Below are 17,603 nucleotides of genomic sequence, written 5' to 3'. Positions count from 1 at the left end.
TGTTTCTTTTGTGCTAAATGAGCTAACTAATGCATCCCAAATCAGCCTCCTAAATATCAATTTTTTAATACTTTTCTGCATCTTTATTTCTCATTTCTCTTCCTAGAAATGTATGCGTAAAAGCAGGATCTTTTAGCTTCTGATGATATTATCTATTGCTGCTGTCCCATATGAAATCATCTTCCCTGATTTGACTGTGAGATAATTTCCATAGCACTCATCAATGCTTTCATGAATAAGGTTCTAACATCACATGGCAATTAAGCAGCAAACACTGATTCTAAGAATAAAGATTCTATTCTTATGCAAATGCCACAGTTAATTTTCTCCCAGATAAATGTTTTCTTCCTGAGGAGTTGAAAAAGACTGGAAATACGAGCACATACTCATGTCAGAGTCCTAGTTTTGATAGCTGCTATCCTCTCCCTGTAAATTTTAAATGAATGAGAATGACAGGGATGTAGTGACTGTTGCAGTTTAACGATGATTATTTTATTGTCTGATTCATACTATTCTCTAAAGCATGTGTACTCTGCTTTAAAGTTTGGAGGCAATTCAGATTATTAGTTCCTGACCTTCAGGATAGTTACATGCAAATATCAAATATTGTGGGGTTTTTGAGAGGAAAATTTCGTGACCTAATTGTTCATCACTTAAATCACACTGTTGTTTTTGTCTTTTCCTCCCTTTTTGTTACATACACAGAGACACAGTTTTCTCGTATGTATCTGTGGGTTTATTAAACGTGTTTCGTTCTAGCGAATAATAAAATATAATAAAATAAATTTTGTTTCTCTGTGGGAGGAAATTCAGGAAAAAGGAAAGCTGGCATGTTGTTACGTGTCTCTTGCAATCAATGGTTGTGGCTATCCTTGCATGTGTTTGAAAGCAGAGGGAGGGGAGGGGAAGCAGGAGGTTAGCTTTCAGGCTGAAAGGAGATACAGTGCGTTCTGACCTTCTTGTTAGTCAACAACAGCATCGTTTAATATTTAACTGCAAAGTAAAGCTGAAAGAACCATACTCTTATATAGTCAAGTATTTTATTCTTCTGAGAGATGGGATGGAAAGCAAAAGCAGTCTGGAGAGTTAGGGTCTTGCCAGTGTGATGCAAATAAGGTGTACCACAGGAGTAAATGTCTTCTCTTTGCTGCTAAGTAATTTACATGAAAGCATTGCCAGGGCTTTCAGTAAATGCTGTTTGGAAAGGGCTGGCATATTTTTGGAATGAAGTGTAGTCCATGTCTGTGACGCATGTATCTCAACCTCTTCTTTTAGTGCAGTGGCAATGAAAAGCATCACACTCAAATGAACCCCACAAAATTCACATAACTTTTCCTTCTTTATTCTGCGCTGACAGCCTTCTTTCTGCTGATTTTTTTATTAATTGCACAGAAACTGAGCTCCACGTCCTTCTTGTCTCCTGCTTCCAACAAAGTTTTATGTTGTCATTTGTCTGCCCTACAAACTTGACTGTGTATAAAGATGAAAAAACAATATTTGCTTTTAAGGTTCTCAGATACAGCACCTCACTCAGGTGGGAATTGCTAGCAGGATCGGAGGTCAACAAGTGGAGATCCCCTCAGGCAGAGCAGGGCATGGCCAGCCGGGGGGGCCAGGGTGGCCCCAGTACCGTGGAGAGGATGAATATGCTAGGCGAGATGCAGTGAGTACTGTGTTACACATTTGCATAGTTTCCGAAGTAGTGATATGTTCGGGTATTTTTTTTCCTGCATTACTGTTTGGAACTTTTTTCCCCTGGAATACTTTCAGTTGCTTCTCTGACATTCTTTGCTTTGCTCTTCGAACCCTCGTTAGCTCTTCTACCTTTTGCTTGCTGTTCTTTCATCTTTGCTTCTCTCTAACTGCTTTCTCTCACTTTACCCTAACCTTTTTTTTTTTCTCAATTGAGGCCTTCACCCATTAATTGCAGTTCACCCAGTTCTGCTTCTGAGCTCCAGCAGAGGTGGATACTGCTTTCCATTTTCTTCTTTGAAATATGCCTCTGTATTTTGAGATCATTGTAAGTAGAAAACGTTGAATTAAATTGTCCCAGACTACCGTCATACTTTGTATTGGTGTAGTTCTTTTGTCTTCTGTATCAGTGTGCAACAGCAGGAGTCAGGGCAACGGAATAAGGTACATACTTGCATATAACAGTAGAGGTGTTTATAAACAAGTTATTTTCCTAGCCTCAGTCAGCAGGATGTGATAAATTAATATGTATTCGTTTACCAGTGTTGCCTAGGCAGCCATTGTTATTTCGTGTTCTTGGCAGTGGTGCTTCTAGAGGTTGATATTTCTGATTCAACCAGATGTGTGAGGTTGAAGATAGTATATGGCCTTTCCAGGAAAGATCGGGTTGCCTGCTACTTGTCTGTGTTTGATGTACTTGCATCCTGAAGTAGACTGGCCTGTGACAGCTTTACTGTAGTACTCTTGAGAGCAACAACTTTGCGCTCCTTCTTTTGCTCCTTTGCTTAAGCTATCATTTTTCTGGTTTCTTCCTTGAGTGAGGAAGGAAAGATCTCCTTCTTTTGCATACTTAGGGCAGTGTGTGTTCACACTATTTGAAGTTGCTTTGCTGTATTGCATGATCTTGAAATGGCTTTGCAGAAAGGAAATGCAACAGGATGGGCCTCATCTAGATTTTGGTGAAACTGAGCTGCCAGCACTCCAAATGAACTTCAGAGAAGCAGCGTAAAGCTTTTGAGAATTGGGCACACCAGAGACAAACTCTACTGATACTATTCAAAAACTTTAACTGTCAAAGCTGAAAGATGCATTTGCCTAATTTAACTTGCTACCTTTGCTTGGAAATATGGTGTTTGAGTGCAAGAACATCATAATTTCAATTTATGTCTAGAAGAGCACTGGCATGAGAGATCTTAGTGTCTCTCCTGTTCCGTTTTCAAAGGCATATCTAGGTGACCATTCATTGCCCCTTCTTATCATTTGTCTGTCTTTTCTAGATCTGTGGGCCTTTCCCTTCTGCCTCCCAAGTGCATGTTTAGCCATTACTTTCTTAATATTTTATTATTTGAATTGCTAACATGTTACTGAAAATTCAGGTACAGACACATTATCTGAGATGCTGTGCAAACACTTGGTTTTGACATCAGTTACCTACACAACTTTCAAAGATTCATGGCCCGGTATGATAGGATTTGCTTGCAGTTCCCACTTTCAGTCACTGTTTCAGATGGGTACATGTCACCTCAATCCAGGTTGATTTTTCTTTTAATTAATCAGAGTTTAAATACTTCCTCAGCCTTGACAGATCTTTTTGCTCACTGGTTGCTGCAGTTCATAAGTTACTGCAATGTAATTTTTTTTTCAGTTTGCTTTTTTAAAAAACAAAAAAGCAAAAGGAAGAGATCATGTACTAAAGCTATCTGAGTATGGTGTCATTTAGTGCACTAATGCACCCACCTAGTGCCTGCACTTTCCTTTTCCTATAAGGAATTCTTTCTTTTTTTTAAAGGATTATCCCCATTTAAAAAAAAAAATCATTATTAGATGGGCCCTAGTCTTGTAGTTTTCTGTGGTTAAATAATTACCTTCAGAGTTAACCTTCACAAGGACGTAGCTTTAAATTTGTCTTGCCTCCTTTTGGAGAGGAGGATTTACTTGATGGCAGTCACATTCCTTATGGTGCGGTATTCAGTTGATCCTTTGCAAACAGTCTTACTGTTCCCTCATTCTGAACAAGTTTCTCAAATTAAACTCTACATTTAGGAAGATTAGATCTAGAGCGTTCTTCTCAGCCACCAGCTTGAGAGGGACCCAGATTTGTGTTCATGCAATGGCCCTCTTCCTCTCAGTATCCTCACCTATTATTCTTGCGGTCAACACTTGATACTCTGCTGGAATATGACCTCTGACCCAAAGCCAATGTGCAGGTTACCATCAATTCACCTTAATTCTCTATCTAGAAGGCCTTGGCAACCAGGAGAATTACAGCATTTCCTTAGCTGACACAAAATACAATACTGTGGAAGTGATCATTTGAGCAGCAGAACAAATGAAGCCTGGTTTCTTACAGATATGTGTAGCGTCTTGCATATCCCTACCTCCCTACCACCACCTGGCATCACCTCCCATCCATCTACCATCCCCTATAGCTCTCCACTGTTCTCCCAAGTCTTCTCCAGGTTTACAGTGTTTCCACTAAGGCACCCTTATCCTTTTACTCTATTTTTATGCTCTGGCTGCCCTCCGTAGTGTCTCTAAAACATCTCACTGTACTTCAAGTTGTCTCTCATGTCCCCTAGCTATGCCCCGTGAGATACATGCTGGCTGACAGGTCCAGCTGAGCACAGCCTAACCTGGCCTTTCTGCCACTCAGAAGCAGATTCAATGACAGCACAAATCAGGTTATGTCTAATTAGCTACCTATTTTTGTGAATTTTATAATATATATCTGTTCGTACATATATACACGTGTGTGTGTATATTTATACACCTAATTCAGTTTAAATTGGTCACAGAGTTCAACAGTTGTTAAATGGAGATTAACAGATTCACAATGTGATCTCATGAATCTTCCTTCCTTAAGAAGGAAGATTCAGTAAAGGTGGTTTTGTCAATTATTTTGTTCTGCTGTTAATTATACAGAAGCTTCTGTACAAAATAGATAATTTATAAATACTATATAAAACTATATATTGTTACATATATAATATTATATAATATGTCAATGTGTATTTCTGTTAGTAAAGATGTTAAAAAAAAAAAAACCACCAGCAAAAAATCTTCCAACTTTTTTACTCTCCTTATGTTGCTGTTGTAGTTTAGTATAGGTTCAGTTTCTAAACCAATCTGGTTCTGACAGTTCCCAGACCTGTTTAATTCTAATGTTATATATGAGTGCACAGAAATACACACTTTCATTTTTCTGAGATATTTAAGAGAATTTTGATAGCCTTAATGTTGAAAAACAGCCACTGTGGTCATGAGATGTTCTTCCTAACTTCCCTTAAGAAACCATTCTTATGGTGCTGATTCAGTGCAGTATGAGATAGGAGCTGAATCACATAATGCATTTTAATGTGAAAGTAACCTGAACATAATTTAGGTTGCTGTTAAGACTCATGTGTCAAGGAATGTTTGCTTTTAATATTTTTTTATGTCATTTTTTTTCTATAAACCCACAGAGTATTTGTCAGGTTTGCCAACTCTAGACTGCACATATGAATTAGTTTCAGGTTTCACTGCCAAATGAATAATTCTCAACAATCAAGAGACCCATTCATTCCTTTCTGATACTAAAATCGCCTCCCTCTTATAAGAAGTAAGACAGGATGTTACTTGGAAAACCTTCTTTACCTATCATTCTTCTATTAAAGCTTCTTTTCCTCTTAATCTCTCTCCCCAGATTAACTGTGTAAATGATCAGTGCTGTACAGGAGCTGCGCAAGAGAGTTAGAACCTATGATTGGCTTAGATTTTATTCATTTATATTATGAGAGATATTAAGGAACTCTCATGCATTTTTGTGTTCCCTGCACACTACTGCCACTGTCACTCTAGGTCCCCCACATCCTTCCCATATCCTTCCTTTGTAATCCCTTCATTCCCCTCCCCGTCGCCCCCGAATCCTCTTCTAGCCGACCTTGCTGTCCTTTCTTCCCTCATCAGATTGTTCTCTCTGCTACTACTTAAGGCTTATCCACAGAGAAGGATCGTGCTCACTAAATTGCGGCAACTGTGATCTGAACTTGCTGCAGCTAGCTGCTCCTCATCCCCAGCGCAGACCCTTGGAAAGGGGATTACGCTGCTTTGGCTCCCAGTTGTGCGTTCAACGGGGAGTGTTCAAGTCCTTTGTGTCCAGTGTTTTCTTCTGGCTGTGCCTCAGCCTTCAGCAATATGAGGCAAGAGGAAACGCTTGCTTTAGGGGATGTCAGCTGGAATTTACATTTTTGGAATGTACCTTGTTTGTGTCCATACTGGGAGTCAGTGCAGTCACCTAGTGTACTGTAAATTCATGCTTGGTTTTAATGTAAGCAGATTTTTTTCCAGATAGACAAGCCCATAAACTCAGGCTGCTGTTTTGTCTTTCTTGTTTTGTTAGAAAATATATGTTACTGAACAAATGCAGAATTAACCCCTTTCTACCCTGAAACAACGATCATCCCTAAACTGGGAGGGTGTTTCTCAGATACATAAAACAGCTGTTGAGTATAGAAAAATCTAATCTTTCCAATTTGAATAATTTTCTCCTGCGGCTACTTCTGTTGACCGTGTTTTCATGGGCACTGGTCAGTCACAGGGTCCTCACAAAAGTGTACAGACAAGCCAGGCGGAGAAAGGACAGGTTAAAGTAGTAGTATCTCTATTCACAGATAGCATGGAGAAATGACATCTGGGAAGAGAATGGTTTGCCTGTTGTCTTTTAGGAAGTTGATGGAAAGGCAAGGACAGAGAAGCCAGTTCTGTTGACTTCCAGTTCTGTGGTTTTTCTTCCCACCTCCTTCCACTTCAGTTTCTAAACATACCGTAGATTAGAAAGGGGGTCAGACTTTTTAGTTGGATGCTCAAAGAGATTTTGAAAGTCCCTGAACTTGAGGCAGTCCAGCAATTTTGTGTACACTTGTTTTGTGCTTCATCAGAGGAATCATTCATTCATACAACAGAAGAACAGTGGCAGCAGATAGGAGCATCTCCATGCTGCTTTCTCTCTGTTCTTTGCCTTTTTGCTTTCTTGTCTTTTCTGGGATTATCATGTTTGTTCAGAAAGTACAATAATGCCTTCTACCTTTTTCCAGACGCATATGCATGGACACCAAGAATATTCCTCCTCACCAGTATTCCAGATGCCGAGGACTTCAGCCAGGCAGCCTTCGGCACCCCCTGCTCAGCTTCCACACAACAGCCTTCAGGGCCAGGGCCATTGCTACACCACCAGTTCCACTGAGGACCTCCAGCCAGGTCACTCTTCAGCCTCTCTTATCAAAGCAATTAGAGAAGAACTTCTACGACTTTCTCAGAAACAGGCAACAGTGCAGAACTTCCATAGTTGATTTAGCATTCCCTTGCAAATCTGCCAAGTATCTGCTTCCTATGGAAGCAAAGACTTAGAGGAAATCAGCAATGTTGTTCTCTCAAAAGAATGAACTTTCACAGCTCTTGTTGACAGCGCTCTGGAAAAAATGAAAAAGGCAGCAAAATGAGGATAGTAAGGAGAGATGGGGGACAAACAGGGAAAATCATCAGTGTCATCACAAGTAATATTAATTAATCTGCTAATATTACGGTGCTCCTCTTCTCTCCCTACCATCGTTCAGCCTGACAAATAAATAAAATCTTAGGTCAAGAAGTCAATGCTCCAGCAACAAAAAAATCACAGGAACAAACTCCAATATGATAGACTTCTTTATCTAAGGAAGTAGGCAAAGGTTTGAATAAACTGAGTTGACACTTTGCAAGCGATAACAAGTATTCTGATTTCTCCACTGCTTATGGAGAACTGGTTTATGTTGTTCTGCAAGATTACAAACTGTATCAGCTCAAGAGTGTTGAAGGTGTGGTCCCACGTAAGAGTCACTTTGGTTGTCAGGATCGATGGGACTACTTGGAATAAAAGTCTTTGTGAGCTACTTGTAACAAACTGGAACAATAATTGTTATAGCTCTGTGCTTCCGAATGGAGCTACCCTCTGCACTCTTCCTTGTTTTCCTTCTGGTGCTGAAGCTTCAAGTGTTCCTTCATCTTCAATGTTTGCAAAGTGAAACATTGGCCTTGTATAACTAAGAAAATATCTGTAGACTGATTCAGGCTGGAAAAACAAAGCAAAGCATCCAAACAGAAAGGGCTTGGTATTTATTTTGTTTAAAAATTATCGAAAACTAGGAGAGGAATACTCAGCCACAGTTGAATTTGGGGAAATGTGTATGTATATCTTTAAAAAATATATCTACATACTATATGCTCTTGCAAAACCAGCGGTAAAATATTGCCACTCTGTAGCTTGCTTTGTGGACAGAAACCAATCCAGCCTGACTAGTACAGGGTCACCAGCATTATGTTATAAATTGATGTTCTAAATCATTGCTTATGTTTGGATCTGAATAATTTTAGTGAAAGTCAGTGACAGTTTAGAGCATTAACATAGGCTTAGATTTGCGGTTTTGAGACAGTTTCTATATTTATACTTGTTTCCACTGTCCCTTTGGACAAAGGATAAGCATTATCCCCATGGTAAGAATGGTACGTGCCATGGAACTGTTTGTCGCTGTTTTTTCCAGAGTTTTAATTTAATATTAGCTACGAATTTACTAATATTTGGCCATTGCATAACTGTAACTGACATAATACATGCGGAAATTTTACTTAAGTTGTGATTTGTTGGAGTGTTTTTATTTTCTGATCAGACTGATCTGAAGCTAACAGACTGGCACAGAGATACGGGGTAAGCACGGTGTTTGTGAGGAAGCTTGGGAACCTTGCCCTAGAAAAATGAAAAGCAAAACTATTTGGTGCTACAGTGTGGGTATTTCAAACGCTAGCAGATGGTACTCATAAAAGGTCTAAGAAACAGTAGTCTGCCAAAGAGGTCTTTGGGGAATTGATCAAGGTAGGGCTGTGTTTGCCTCACTCACTGGGGTAGAAATGGCATTGGTGACATACAGGGGTGTAACACTGGCGTGGCATGGTCTTTGGCTACCACATGTGTTCCTGGCTCCAGTGCACAGGTCAGTAACTGTCACAGGACTAACTCAGACTGAAATGAGAACAGGTAGGAGGTTCATGGAAGAACATGGAAGTACCTTGTTCATGAAGTAAGTACATAATTTTCATTGCCAAAGCCAAAACTAGGAAGCAACTGGCTGCTCAGTGATGTGGAAAAAAGGTGGTATGTTTCCCCTCTTTATTGGGAAGCTCAGTTATTTTTCTTTTTATTGATGATCATCAAAAGGCTGTATGAAATTGTTTTGAGAGACTTACTGGAGCAAAGCAGTCTAAATTAGTTTCCAGTTCCTTGGCCGATACTTAAAGTTCTCACAGGCACTGGTTGAGGTTTGAATGGAGTCAGAACACCAGCATGGTTGTGAACAGCAGTACCAACAGGTTATTATGTTTTGAATTTTTTAAACTTTTTGTGTGATAATCACTTCTAGGATAAAAATAAAGAAACATTTATTTTCTGCCAACTTTGTAAAGATGAATGTTGCCAATACCTCTGCAAAATGTCAAGTTTTGGAGAGTGAAGAGTGTACAGGGCAGTGTTCATTGGGTCTTTTTGGCGATGCTGAAGACTGACTGTTCCTAAGTGTTCCCATTAAATCTATCTCCTTCATAGCCCACAGCCTTCTCCAGCTTAATTCTGCAGTGAGGTCGGAGGCCAGTGCTTATAATATTAGCATGTTACTGTGACTTCATTTCAAGAAAATGTGGTCTTCTAAAACATAAGTTCATTGTCTGGCTGCTGGTTCCAGATACTTAAGAAGGAATACAAAACTTGGTTATTATGATATTCTGTCTTTTTATGTTTGGAAGAATATCCTTTTTCTTTTCAGTCCCAAATCTTATGAAGAACATGTACAGGACAAATATGTAATGGTAAATAAAAGAGGCTTTCTGATGCAAAAATCCCTCTTTAAAACCTTACAAGTTCACGGGGAAAGAGAGTAAAATATAAGAAGTCACAAAACTGTGTTTGGAAGTTACGCTCTCAGACTGGCTGGAGACCTGATCCATGCTTCACCAGAAAAAGGTATGGCATAGTCTGTATCTTCATACAGTAAGAAAAGTAACATGTAAGGCACCAGTTCCAAGGATCGTCTTAACAAGGGAGACCCACACTTTAGTTTCTGCAGCTACAGGGAAAGCCGAGTTTTCCATGTGCTACAGAAGGACTCTCTGGAATGCATGTGCCAAAATGTGTGTTTCCACTTGGGAATTCAGGGAAAAGAAATCTGTAAGTTTCTGCTTGCCAGTTTTCTTTATTGCCGTATTAAAAAGGGGATAAAAAATACCAAACCTTTTTTTTTTTTTTGAAACTTAAAGTACTGAATTTAAGTATCTGTTAATAAATCTACCAGTTTCTGAAAACACTGATCAGATGAGAAGTTGGTACAGGCACAGAAAGCTGTTACCAACAGTTACATCGATTTCCATGACTAAACCATCTGGTTCATGGAATCCTCAGGCTTTTCTCTTTCTTCACAATTTTCCTTGACATTTGTGTTTAGTCTGTGTTTAGTTTGGCATATGGAAGAACTTGGCGCGATGAGAGCTTCGTAATTTAGCTTAGTTGGTTTGCTTTTCCTTTCCATGGCCAAAATGTTGACCTTTAGCCTGCTTTTTGATTATCTTTGGAGCTAAGTGAAATTTTACAATTATTTTTCATACACTCAATTTGAAAGGTGGGGCACACTCCAGTGCTATAAAATATTCTCTACCAGGATGTGACATGTTGGCTGTCAGTGACTGTGGGCATGTGGCTTGGGAACAAAAACCTTGCTTTTAGGAGGAGTGAGCGGCATAGGCGCTGGACTCGTAATGTTAAATATGTGCACTTTGGGGCAGTGAGTGGAATTTCACTGACCTTTTGCAGTGTCCTGTACTTGCAGTGGTTTGGAACAGGCTTCATATATAGTGGTTGGAGCCCAGCAGCATCAGACAACGTCTGTATATCACCTCTGCACCCAAAGGAGTGGTTGGTGAGATGTTGGCTATCCCAACATCATCCACCTTTATACATACACATAAATATGTAAATAGATTGATCAGCCAAAAGGGCATGTTCCTACCAAGTGCTGAAGCCAATGCCTTTAAATTAGACCACTGACAACAGGGTGACGGTGTTGTCTTAGAAAGAGGTTGTTTACAGGGATCATAACTTCCCAAGAACCAAAACGGCTGACGCTGTTGTGTGTTAACTCACAGCTTGAAAACACATTAGGTGGATTACACAAGGAAGCTAATATGTATTCAAGCCCAACTGAAGTCACCAGTTGTGTGATGTGGATGGCAGTAGGCAGTTGAACTAATTTTTTAACTCTTAGCCTCACTACATTCTCCCCTTTTCCAGCTTTTAACAATTTTTCAGCTCGAGGAAGAAATGGGCATTTCCCATTCCATGCCTTACCTAGTAGTTCTTTGTTAACAGGTGCCAGTCCTTGAAAAAAAACCCATATCTTGGCCAAGAGCTTTGAAGTGGCAGGTTGAAGAACATTTGTGACTTTGAGGTGGGAGCATGTGGGCCATATTTTTGCAGCAGCAAATAAATCAACAAAAAATATTAGTGTTTAAAAAAAAAACCCCACCTGTTTGGTGTTTTCTGAATATGGACATAAAGCTGAAAAGGGATTAAAAGAAAAAGGATGACATCTGATTGTCAGAAGGCAAAGGACCAGCAACAAAGTCTCCGGGACCACCTGGGATGGTGCACTAAAAAGAGAGAGAGGTAAAATCTTGGGGACTCCCCCTGCCCCCACTCAAGTTGATTCCATAACACAACCCCACTTCTGTGCAGTCCTTCACCACTTGCAATGCTGGTCTGTGCGAGTGAGGAACATCTCTCATCAGTGAGACTCCCAAAAGCCAGGTCACCATGGCTGTAGAGTTTCTCCAGGACTCTTGAGATGTGCCTAGAGAAAAGTAGCAGCTTTAAAGTGCTTAAATGTGGAAATAAAAATCCAGTTCCTTTTTGTGGGGGGCGTCTTTTCTCTCTTCCTGTTATATTTTATTCAAAAATAGGGGGGGAACCCTGGGGATGTATTCTACTGTCGCCAGTCTGCCGTAACTCATGTATTCCAGTATCTCTAGGTCCTAAATACTGAGGGAGCAGAAATTGGGAATGAAAGTTTTTGGCAGTGCTGATGAAGATTCACTGTAGTTTTGCAGTATTTCAGTGTGAGTGCACTTGGCTGCTTGAAAAGTCTGGTGTCTGTCTTATGGCGAGTGTCCCTTGAAATGTAGCTTCTGTCAGAAGGAGGACAGTAAAAATTTTTCTTCTGCTGATGCTGATTCAATGAGGGCAGAACAAGCTGAGCGTGTGGCAGCTCCTACCAATAGAATTGGTAGTTCAGATCCAAGTGTTGGCCTGTGCATTGTCCCTGCTCGCATCTGCATGGCTTCCACTGAAAACCATTTAGTCGCATGTGTGCTTTGGAAGGAGAGTTGATCCTACAAATTCTTTACTACAGTTTGGGATGCACTTGGCAAGATGTGTCTGGCTTTGACGTACAAGTCCCTGGGTGAGCTTTTTCACCCTGAGAGTAAGAAACTTGGGAAGCAAAAATCCTGTGGAGTTGCACTGCCTTTTTAAAGAGACTTTTCCAGAGCAGAGCTGCAGTCCTGTGAATCCCACTGAAGACTGATAGATGAAAAAAAAAGTTACATTAGTACTAGAAAAATACACATTTTTTGCACTTGATAGTTTGTAGAGCTGGAATGTTTTGTCTTGATTTTGTGTTACTTTTTCTTGTTACTCTTTACATTTAAAGTATGTGTTTTCCTTTGTAATGGCCACTCCTGTTTACTTTTGACTAGTTTTTACTCCCTAAGTGGAAGTTTGTTTAGGCTGTTACATCTTGCCTTAATCAGAATAAAATGTTGGCACATTTGAACAAATGCTTTGAAGGTTCTTTTGAAATGAACGCGAAGCCTCCGTGGATCCCTGACATGGTGGGATTCAGGTTCACTTACTGTAATCCTCTTACTGCCATATGTGGAGCAGATGGAGTGAAATGAGAGTTAAGAGAGTAGAAAAGAGACTGAAAGACGAAAATTATTGTTTTGCATTTCAAATTACATCCTAACGTACACAATTCTTAAGAGCTCTGTCATGTTCCCATGAAAACTTCTCTAAGATTTCCGTCCCAAGGCTTCTTGGAAGTTGGTTTTCTCATCCAGCCTGTTTGAACGTTTTAGTGCTGCGCATGATTTAGAAGCAGTAGCTGGATATTGTTTGCCTTTCAGGACAAAACTTCTTCGTGTTCAAGGAAAATTAATGCAGTGTTATATTTGGCAATGCACTGCGCTCTTTGGGTCCTGAAATGCAGATCTGACAGAAACTTGACTAAAGAAATAGGAATTAAAAAAATACTGCAATAATAAAAAAAAAATCAGGAAGCTTTTATCCTTGGATTAAAAAAATACTGCAATAATAAAAAAAAAAAATCAGGAAGCTTTTATCCTTGGATTTAAAGAAACAGGAGAAAGAATTGCGGATTAGCCACTATCAGTAGTACTTCAACATAATTGCCAAATACGAAATTGTTCAAATTTGATGCGATACAGGTGATCTGGGCATCCACAAACTCATGAAGTGATTACCAGATTTGTTAGTCCATGCAATCCTGGATAACATGGTTTCAGGTAAGTCGCCTTGCAATTTGGTTGGAACACTTCTTGTCAAGAATTTCCATGGATAGTTTGATCCTTATCATAGTTTCCGTCTTTGGGCTTCATGAGGGCAGCTGTAAACAAGAACACTTCAAAAAATCAAGATTAAAGGTGAGGAATCTCCCAGTCGGAGGATTTGTAGACGTGCAGTCAAGTATTTACATTACAGCTACATGCGCCTATAATTCACTGCCATGTGGAAGAAAATTTGCTGGGATGCTGGAAACCACACTCTTGCTCTTGCAGAGCAGAACGGCAAAGAAGTTAAGAGAAGTTTGTCACTTCCAGTAGACAGCATCACTTACACAATATTGCCTACAATAATCTCATTCTGCCTGGGAGCAAAGAGCACCGTTTCCTGCAGCTTTGCACCTAAGAAGCACTGGACACTAGTGCCAGTGAGCTTTATTCAGTCCTCTTTGTTTAACGATGAGCTAACATCTCTTACCTAAGCTTATCATCACACAGTGAGATGTCGGTATAGCTCAGCTAAAGCATGGTGATTTCTTCATATATTTGAGCCCAGAGGGTTTCCACGGTAGAATTGAATGTTGTTGGGCTGAGCTGGTTTAAATGTACGGTATGTTGAAATGCCACGAAGGGGAAGCAGGCTAGCAGAGATTGCTTTGCAGGTATCTCCCGTCTCTTCCCCCATTTGGACAGAGCAGACAGAGCTGAAGAAGTACTGTCACTTGCTCCAGAAGGTCACACTGAAAAATGAATTTGTCGCCACGTTTAATCATGTGATCTGGAAACTACAGGCTAGGAAAGGTGGTTCTGGTCTCCCAGTGACTCACCAACAGCTGTGCTCTATGTTGGTGACACTTGTTCTGTCCTTCTGATTCAGATAAATCAAAAAGATTAGAAAAGCCACTGATAGAAAGGGTATTAATAAAAAGAAGTTAGTGAAGAGAAGTCATCAGAAAAGAGGCCGACCTTACAGAAATATCATCAGTTGGGGGTGGACTTGATTTCCAGTTCCCCACTAGAAAAGGAAGAGAAGGAAAGGAAAAGGCAGGTCTTTTGGGTTGTTGCAACCAGCATTGGGCACAGCTGTGGGCATGGAATGAAGGGAGGAAACCTCATGTATCGAGTAAATAGTGGATAATAAAGGTAAAGCTGAAATGGGTAAATAGTTTGGAAGATACGGACACCAAAGAGCACAGAGGCAGCAGAAACTTTAATAAGGACTCGGCGATCAGAGAAATGTCTTCTATATGCTTGTTTTGAAAAATAAAGCCACTCATATGAAATAGTCAAAGGGTGACACACTGAGTTTAAGTTGGTGCACAAACTCAGAAGTGAAATTTATGGAAAAATGAGATCAATGGGAGAGAGAAGGGTGGGGGAAACCAGAGTGATTGTGATCGCAAGGGAGAAGTTGAAAAGTAACAGAACGGTATTATTGCATGAAACTGCATTCCTCAAAGGACTAATTTCAAACTGCTGGGGGGAAGAGCTGCTGCAAGAGAGCCCAGTTCTGTATCAGAAGGGTGCTGTATCTCACCTGTGAGCTGGGTAGAGGAGGGCAGGGGAAGGGAAGGGGCACACTGTGTGCCGTGTGCTTTTATCTTCTTCCTCACATACCAGACAACTGGACTAGATGGGCCTTTGATCCCACCTTGCTGTTTTAACAGCATGCGGAAGTCTCTGTGACCTGTGGCATCTTCATCTAAATTAGGTTATAAATTGCTGCAGGCTCTTTTGGTTCCCTCAAGTGGCAAACCAAATTGTGGTGGGGACCTTTGGAGACATAGAGGGATGGAGGGATTTAGGACTGACACAAGGTGAGTTCACGATGTCCCTAAAATATGCATAGGGGCACGTAGATGTTATTTCTGAGAGGTGAGCAAAATGGTTAACTGAATGCGTCTCTAGACTTCATACTGTCAAAATGGACAGGAAAAGTCTCTGCGTCTCTTAGAGCTGTATTTTTTTCCCAAGCGGTTTGCGGACTTGGGAGACAGTACTGCATTGTTTACCCTGTGTTTATTTCCGGAAGGTTATTATGAAATAGGAGTAGGAAATAAGCTCTTTGAAAAGTGCATGTTTGATTGTGGGAGAGGAACCTGCGGTGAGGTTTGAATTCTGCAACAGATGCTGGTACCGCTGATACCATAAAACAAGTGGGGTCTGGAGCGTGAGGATGAGAGAGGGTGGTTGCTTCCCAAGAATGCCTGTATTTCATTCTTTGGCTGTAATTAATTACAGTAATTTTCTGAAATCCTAGTTTTTACAATGGCTTTATCAAAATTCCTACAGAGTCCCAGTACAGAGCACCTTTTCGTATGAATTTAACCTCTGTCTTTTCTCTGTGTGTTTCATGCAAGTAGGAAGCTCTGATGGTTGCCAGCTTTCATCCCTCTAGTGATTTTGCAAAGTGTAATGATTGTAAAGTGCAATTGCTTAATATGTAGCTCATTCACTAAAACCCCAAGGATAAAGGCAGTGAGTAATGTGAGTCATTACCGGAGCAATGGTGTCGAAAAAGATGAAGAGTCATGCATCAAGTACTGATCCATTTAGTCTTGAATTAAGAATTTTTAAAAAAATCACTAGTCAGATGTGATTGATATTATCTCCAGGCAAATTAAAGTAGTTCCCGTGGAATGCTGTGCTGCTGGTAATGTTTTTCTCTTTTGGTATTCAAAGTGCTGATCAGTTACACGTCCCTGCTGCTCTGTTTGTCCATCTGAGACACTCGTATCCCAGCAGCTTTCCCAGGTGCCATCTGCATCTCTCTCTCCTTCCCAGGCACTGCATACCTTCATGCCTGAAATTCAGAAACTTTGTCCAGAAAATATGAAGAACGGTTCTGGCTTGATCAGCAATGTTAGGGTTCAAACTCCTGTTTTTCAGTCACACTTGTTTTATTCAGACACCCAGATTTCAACCATTTTTTGCTTTTCTTTTTACTAAATCACAGGACTTGGAATTGATTTCTTCTCCATCACGTTCCAGTGAGGAACTTTTTGGTCCAACAACATCGAATTTGACTGGACAGTGTACTATAAAGGACTGGAACGTTAACATTTCTATCATCGTTCTGAGAGGGTAGTTTGCAGCTTAATTGCAGCTGTCATCTTATTTTTTTACACGCTTTGAGTGGTACAAGAGCCTAAACCAGCTCAGGGCTACAGCACGACACTGTAGTAACAGTCTGAAGGGGCACCAGGGTTTAACACAGGTGAAATGATTTATCCACACTGATAAATCAGGAGTTAGTTTTTACTTCCAAGGTTTCCCCTGGGAACAAAAATGACAGGCTTTCTGAATTAGAATGAAAAATTAGAACGAAAAAACAACAAAACAAGGCATGTGCTGGATGTATGTGTCGCTCCCTTGAAGTCAACAGGACTTGGGCAGCACGACAGTAGTTGGGGATCTACTATTAGAGGTATTATAATGTCCGTGATATTATGGGGAATATGAGATAATACAAAAGAAATGAGTACACCGGTCTGTGACATTGCTCGTGCACCACATTTATGAGGCATTGTGCTAAGAGTCACCTTTAATTTGTGCACCAAAACTAGACCACAGCCTTCTACTGTGACTTGATTTGTCTTTAAATAGGGCTTATAACCCACAAGCTGTGCGACTGTGTGTTCCCTAGCTAAAAATATTCCAGGAAATGTAGCAGCAGACAACATTTAGATTATATTTACTGTAAATTAAGTATGTATAATCCATTTCTGCATACTCATAATTGTCTTTATATCAATTTCTCAAGTCTTTTGGATGCAACTTTTTTATTCTGCACTTTCTGTAGCTATTGACGAGCCCCTGAAACACTGACAGTAATGTTAGGGCTTTTCTCCTCCTTTTGCACCTTTTGCACAGTGCAGCACAGGAAGGACATGGACCTGTCCGAGCGGGTCCAGAGGGGGGCCACAAAGATGTTGAGAGGGCTGGAGCCCATCTGCTGTGAGGACAGGCTGAGAAAGTTGGGGTTGTTCAGCCTGGAGAAGAGAAGGCTCCGGGGAGACCTTATAGCAGCCTTCCAGTACCTAAAGGGGGCCTACAGGAAAGATGGGGATGAACTTTTTAGCAGGGCTTGTTGTGATAGAGCAAGGGGTAGTGGCTTTAAACTAAAAGTGGGTAGATTTAGACTAGATATAAGGAAGATTTTTTTTACAATGAAGGTGGTGAAACACCGGGAACAGGTTGCCCAGGGAGGTGGTAGATGCCCCATCCCTGGAAACATTCAAGAACAGGTTGGACGGGGCTCTGAGCAGCCTGATGTAGTTGAA

General features: G+C 40.5%; 1 protein-coding gene across 4 annotated transcripts in view; it reads left to right on the top strand.

The window, feature by feature from the left end:
* The window catches only part of KIAA1549 (KIAA1549 ortholog), a 152,907-nt gene extending 143,996 nt beyond the window's left edge, over positions 1-8,911 (top strand). For 2 of the 4 annotated variants that reach the window (XM_063320396.1, XM_063320387.1), the window contains exons 19-20: positions 1,509-1,663; positions 6,765-8,911. In XM_063320396.1, the coding sequence (XP_063176466.1) occupies positions 1,509-1,663; positions 6,765-7,019 (410 nt within the window). In that variant the 3' untranslated portion in view covers positions 7,020-8,911. Of the gene's footprint in view, positions 1-1,508; positions 1,664-1,909; positions 2,021-6,764 lie in introns of all 4 variants that reach the window. The other 2 variants (XR_010069090.1, XM_063320409.1) reach the window with 2 other exon arrangements.
* The last annotated feature ends 8,692 nt before the right edge of the window (positions 8,912-17,603 follow it).

This window comes from Chroicocephalus ridibundus, chromosome 1 (assembly GCF_963924245.1).
Source record: "Chroicocephalus ridibundus chromosome 1, bChrRid1.1, whole genome shotgun sequence".
NCBI lineage: Eukaryota > Metazoa > Chordata > Aves > Charadriiformes > Laridae > Chroicocephalus > Chroicocephalus ridibundus.
The sequence above is the reverse complement of the archived record's forward strand: the minus strand, read 5'-3'. Positions and strand labels throughout refer to the sequence as shown.